The 6,124-nt window shown below is 44.4% G+C and overlaps 1 protein-coding gene across 1 annotated transcript; it reads right to left on the minus strand.

Moving 5' to 3' along the window:
• Positions 1–2,528: 2,528 nt before the first annotated feature.
• LOC109736943 (probable cytosolic oligopeptidase A) lies at positions 2,529–5,865 on the minus strand. The gene is made up of 4 exons (XM_020296158.4): positions 5,300–5,865; positions 5,129–5,210; positions 4,304–4,374; positions 2,529–3,792 (listed from the first exon to the last, which is right to left on the minus strand). The coding sequence occupies exons 1-4, from the start codon at positions 5,300–5,302 to the stop codon at positions 3,607–3,609; spliced, it is 342 nt and encodes a 113-aa protein (XP_020151747.3). The 5' UTR covers positions 5,303–5,865; the 3' UTR covers positions 2,529–3,606.
• Positions 5,866–6,124: the final 259 nt, after the last annotated feature.

A 6,124-nucleotide genomic window follows, 5' to 3' on the forward strand; every position in this document is an offset into this window, starting at 1 on the left:
GTTACTCTCATTAGAAGGTAGGCATGGGTAGCTAATCCGATCTTCCTCCTTTTGTTCTTCGCTCTCCTCATCATCTTTTTCATCCAATGAGCTCGCAGTTTCATCAATTCCTTCTTCCATAGACTCCTGCAAAATATTAGTCTCTTCTTGGACAGCATCAATATCAGAATTGAATTTATAATTATCATAGCAATATTTAAGGATGGCAAAATTTTCAGGTCTATAAACTGAATCATCAAAATCTTCAAACTTTTCAAACAAATATTCAATTTCATATTCACCCTTAAAAGCAACAAATTCTTCTATCCGTTCCACATCATAGTAATCATATATACCATTAGCATAAGAAGCTAAGGTTTCATTATCATTAAATTCACATGAAAAGGGAAGATGTGGAGCGTTCATCCTAGAGCAACAAGTATAATCATATCTCTGACATAAGTCCCAAGCATACCAATGCAACATAGAAATTTGATCCCATAAAATTTTCCCTTTTTGTGTCAAGCGATAATCCCTAAAGTATTCACGTTTATCCAACGTTACTCCCATTATATAGTTGAATGGGGTTTTCTCAGGATTATCAAAGTAGTGCATAATATCTTTTACATAACAAGCATCGAGGGTTTTAGGAGGTTCCCCATCTCCATGAGTAGCAAGTACCACTAATTTTTTTCGTGTTGCATGTTCCATATCCATAACTAAAGATAGAGAACAACTTAGAACAGAAAATAAAAACTACTTAGTGATAAAGCAAACAAGCACACACGAGAATATTCACCCCATGCTATTGCTCCCTGGCAACGGAGCCAGAAAAAGGTCTTGATAACCCACAAGTATAGGGGATCAATTGTAGCCTCTTTTGATAAGTAAGAGTGTCGAACCCAACGATGATCTAAGGGTAGAACAAATATTCCCTCAAGTTCTATCGACCACCGATACAACTCTACGCACACTTGACGTCTACTTTACCGAAAACAAGTATGAAACTATTTTGCAAGAATAAAACTACGAGTACTTTGCGAGAATAAAACTACGAATAAATTGCAAGGTAATAAAAGTGGATAGCTTTTGTCAACAAGAAAGTTATTTGTCCCTAGGCAATCGATAACAAGTACTGGTAATCATTCTTGTAATTTTATATGAGGGAGAGGCATGAGCTAACATACTTTCTCTACTTGGATCATATGCACTTATGATTGGAACTCTAGCAAGCATCCACAACTACTAAATATCATTAAGGTCGTGAAACCCAACCATAGCATTAAGTATCAAGTCCTCTTTACTCCCATACGTCATAACCCACCTACTCGGGTTTAAGTTTCTGTCACTCTCGCAACCCACCGTAAGCGAACCATGAACATGTTGCAACACCCTACAGCGGGGCCCCCTCACCTTTGTGCGAGACGGAGGGCACCGTAGGACTGCACCATAAATAAGATATACAATCATACCAACCAAGATCACAATTAACCCATAGGACAAAATAGATCTACTCAAACATCATAGGATAACCATAGATCATTGGGAAATAATATATGGAATTGAGCACCATGTTTAAGTAGAGATTACAGCGGGGGGAAAAGGTGTTACACCGCTGAATAGAGGGGGAGAGAGTTGGTGTTGACGGTAGCAAGATTGTTGATGTAGATCGCCGTCCCAATCGTTGCCCCGGCGGCGCTCCGGCGCCACGGGAAGCGAGGGGGAGAGAGTCCCCCTCCTTCTTCTTCTTCCATGGCCTCCCCCCTAGATGGGAGGAGGAATCCCCCTCTGGTCCATGGTCTCCATGGCGGCGGAGGGGCGGGAGCCCCTCCGAGATTGGATCTCCCTCTCTGTTCTCTTCTGTTTCGCGTTCCCCAGATCTGACCGAAAACCGTTTCTTATATTCCTGGAGATCCGTAACTCCGATTGCGCTGAGATTTTAACACGATTTTTTTCGGATATAAGCTTCCTTGCGCCCGAAGTAGAGCTCCAACCGACGTTCGAGGAGAGCACAACCACTACAAGAAATATGTCAACTTGTGACCCTCACTATTGGTCCCTGAAAGGTCATTGATTTTCATTTGCGACCTTTTTTTGACCAAAAACAGATGGTCAAAAGCTGGCGGTCGTAAACTGAAATTAACGACCTTCTCTGTGAGAAGGTCGTGGAATTCCACGACCAAAACAAAAGGACGTTGATTCCATGACCTTCTGTTTTGGTCGCTAGCTCTCTGCCCAGGCCACGTCGGATCCGACGTGGCAATCTGACGTGGCAAAATTGCGACCAATTGAAAAGGTCAAAAATTAGAATCGGCTCGGTCCAATTGGGTGTTTTACATGGGCCAGGCCCAACAATTCGGCCTTTTTATATATTTTTTCTGTTAATTTTTGCTAGCTACATGGGCCTGGCCCAGTAATTCAGCCTTTTTATTTTCTAGGTCATGGCCTTTCACATGCCATTTCCTTTTTAGGCCACGGTCATTTTACAATCCATTTTTTTATTTTCAGCCTTTGTTCCCACTAATATATTTTGGGCCATGGCCTTTTCAAAGCCCAAATAAACTTGGTCCAATAGACATTTCATCCACTTCTTGATTTGGGTTGTGCCTCTTCAAGTCAAATAATATTTACATCATAGATATACATTCAGCCCAGATTCAATGCCAATATATTTTCCAATCCAGAAATAAATATCAAGTAAACATAGTGGCAAGTAAATATACACCAAACTCTCAGCAAAATCACCAGTACAACAAAATTCCCAAAAAAATCAACGTTACAACAAAGTCCTGCACCTCCCTAGCTAGGTTCAGAAGCAGGGATACTAGAGCATGCATGCATGCCTAGATCCAGCATGCATTGCTTCTTCCAACTTCTTCATCCTGGAGCTCACGACGAAACATGAATAGAGGCCACCATCTGCATGTTATAAAACAAAATGGTCAGGAACAAAATAAATTCAAACATGTTAACCTTTTGGCATAAATAACAATAGAACAATCAAAACGGGGCATAGTTATCAGTGAATACTAGTGACTACCAATAATCAGTAAATATTATATTAGTGAGGAACAACATATAAAGATTAACAGTGGGGATGCCACAACTAGAAGGAGCAAGCTGTTTTGTATTTGAGAAACGGAAAAAATGATAATGTTTGTTAAAGCAATATGGCAAATGATAATGTTTGTTAAAGCAATTAACAGGGCAGTAGCTCAACCTAAAGAAAGGCAGCAGAACTTATATGAAAGAAACTGAGTTGCAAGTGTATAAAGAGTGATTGATGATCCATTCCAGAGACATGGTAGATTCTTCTAACATATTTTACTATCAAGTAAACTCTTACAAGAAAGATGCCCCAGTAAGTAAGCTGAATGGGTGACAAACTGAATAGTGAAACAAGTTGATAGTTGTACACTATAGTGTTTATGCATAGTGGAACTGAATGAATTTCAGATTATGTTGCATGCAAGAAGAGGAGCGGCAGTGCGCTCTAGCTAGTGTCCTTGTCAGCTTGTGCAAAACAAGGAGCATTCATCAGGATTAATTCATGGAGCAAGAAGAAATACAGAGACAACATCATCATCTGATGATGCGCTAACCAATCAACGGCTTCGTTCGTCCAGATCACAGGCGGCGTGACAGAAGAGAGACTACCTGGACATCCTCGACGGCGGCACAGAGGTCAGGTGAGTCCTTGACAACCTTGATGTGGTCAACGGCGTTTAGCCTGTCGACGATGCGCTCGAGCGGGTGGACCAAGCGCTCCCACGCAGGCTCCACACCCTTCTCAAGCTCCTCCAGCTCGCCCTCCTGCATACAGAGAAACTTCAGATGAGCTAGACTGAAACTCAACTTGTGTGGCAGCAGGAGTATTCAATAGCAGCGTGAAGGATTTGTAACACTATTCTTTCATGTCAAAAGGACTGCATGAAGACTTGCGTTCACTTGGGGAAACCAAGCTAAGTAGCAGTCCAGAGAGACAGTACAAGTACATGCATTAGATAAATGCCACTGTAGAAATTGCAAGATGAGGATTATTACACACGACACTGTAGAAGAAAGGAGGGACATTATATCTTTATAAATGCACAAGAGCCACATTGATCATGCTGTTTAAAGAAAACATAAACTCTGCATTTGTCGTAATCTAGTACTCCATGCAGTGCTCTAGTACAAAGTTAGCCTTGACAAAATTTTAGTAGAACAAAATGTTCTATGCTGAACAAATAAGTCATAACTCTCATCCTAAGCTCTAACTGTAGAAACTATCAATCATTAGAAAAAATAGATGGACAGTAAAATCCAAAGGAAGGAAGCCTACTCTTTCAGACTCGACTGCTTGATCCAGCACTAAGTTCAGCAGTAGGTCATATCCCTTTAAAGTTCCTGTAACTGCAAATATGCATATGCCACGTCAGTATATGACTGCTAGCAAGAACACAACAGGAGATAAACAGGTAGTACCTCCGTTCACAAATTAAGATGTTTTGGATATTTCAATATGGACTACATACAGAGTGAACACTAAAACGTGTCGATATACATCTAGTTCATAAATAAGTTGGAACATCTTATATTTATGAACGAAGGGAGTACATGGGTTTCATAGACCTGGCCACCATAGGAGCTTAAATAATTTTCAACTACTAAGGTAAGAGACGCCTCATACCCACACACATCAAAATCTATAGACAAACATGCCCAACAAGAAAGAGGTGCAAGGAAGCACAAGCCTGTAACTGATTTGCGATAAAAAGCCCGTGCATCAGGCTAACACATGATGAATTACCACGATCCAGGTTTAACCTCTATTTCCCACCCCACTTGTTTCCTCATTGTAGCAACAGGTATCCTAGCACATATATCTAGACAAGATAAACTCACACAGAGGCATTTGTTTTGTTGACTAGAATGACAACAGCCAACAACTCACCAACTAAATCAGACAAAGGCCAGCTAACAAGTTGCTTTAGTAACGTTCGCAACATTCTCTACGAATCTCTCGACACCAAACACTGCAACGGTGGCAGAGCCTAAAGCAAAACAAATAGGGAGCCCTCTAGTGGATCTGACGATGTATCTATCATAACACTGGGAAGGGACAGAAGAAAAATGAGGGGATTTGGGCTGTGCGAATCGAATCAACCTTGGCGGCCGCTGGTGAGCTTGACCTGGACGCCCTTATCGACGAACTTGGCCAGGTTGAGCGCCGTCTCCTTGCGCCCCGCCTAAGCAAAAAAACAGACAGGAAAGCATCAACGACACGCTCGCACCAGCATGAATTGAATCACCGAACCAGCCTGCAGCACCAGCTTACCATCTCACCAGCCAAATCCTCCTCCGCCGACCTGCAGCTCCATCATGAACTGGGAGACCATGAGCGGCTCCTCCCCCTCCCTGAGTTGCGCGATCTTGGGGTCCAGCGTGAGCCCGCACGGAAGCACGGCAGCTCCACAGTCCGCCCCCGGGCCCGGAACTCGTCGCCGGCGAGCACGATGGAGTGCGGGCACTTGGCCCTGTCCTCCTCATCCAGCGGGTCCGACAGCGACCTTGCGGAGCGAGCCACCAACGCGGGAGGAGTTGAGGCGGCCGAGGTCGAGCCTGGAGACGATCCCCGACGGCGCCGCCTCGAGGGCCTGCCGGTGCATGTGCACAGAGGGCCTGCCTCGTCGACGTGCAGCGGCGGTTGGATCTGGATGGGGATGGCCGTGTGGCTGTGGTGTAGCGAGCAGAGGTGGCGGCGGCGATGGGGAAAAGGGAGCGTGAGCGGCAGCGGCGAAGGGGATAAGGGAGCTAGGGGGATAAGGAGGGGGCGGCGACAGGGGGCCGTCATCGTCGATCTGGATCGGGGAGAGGGATTGGGGTGGGTGGCGGATCTGGAGCGAAAGAATGGAGGTGGGGGAGGGAGGAATGAGAGAAAGAATGGAGGCGGGGGGGGGGAGGGGGGTGGGTGGAAAATGTCCATGAGGACAGACCTAGGGTTTCGGCTCGGGTGGGTTTGGGCCGTTGGATCCGGAAGCATCCGACGGTGGTTGATGCGTGATCCACGTGATATGCCCATGGTCCAATCAGAACGCAGCAAACCATTTGATGACCTTATGACCTATAAATTGGTCAAGATCGATTCAAGATAAAAATTTTC

Source organism: Aegilops tauschii, chromosome 1 (assembly GCF_002575655.3).
Source record: "Aegilops tauschii subsp. strangulata cultivar AL8/78 chromosome 1, Aet v6.0, whole genome shotgun sequence".
NCBI classification, from domain to species: domain Eukaryota; kingdom Viridiplantae; phylum Streptophyta; class Magnoliopsida; order Poales; family Poaceae; genus Aegilops; species Aegilops tauschii.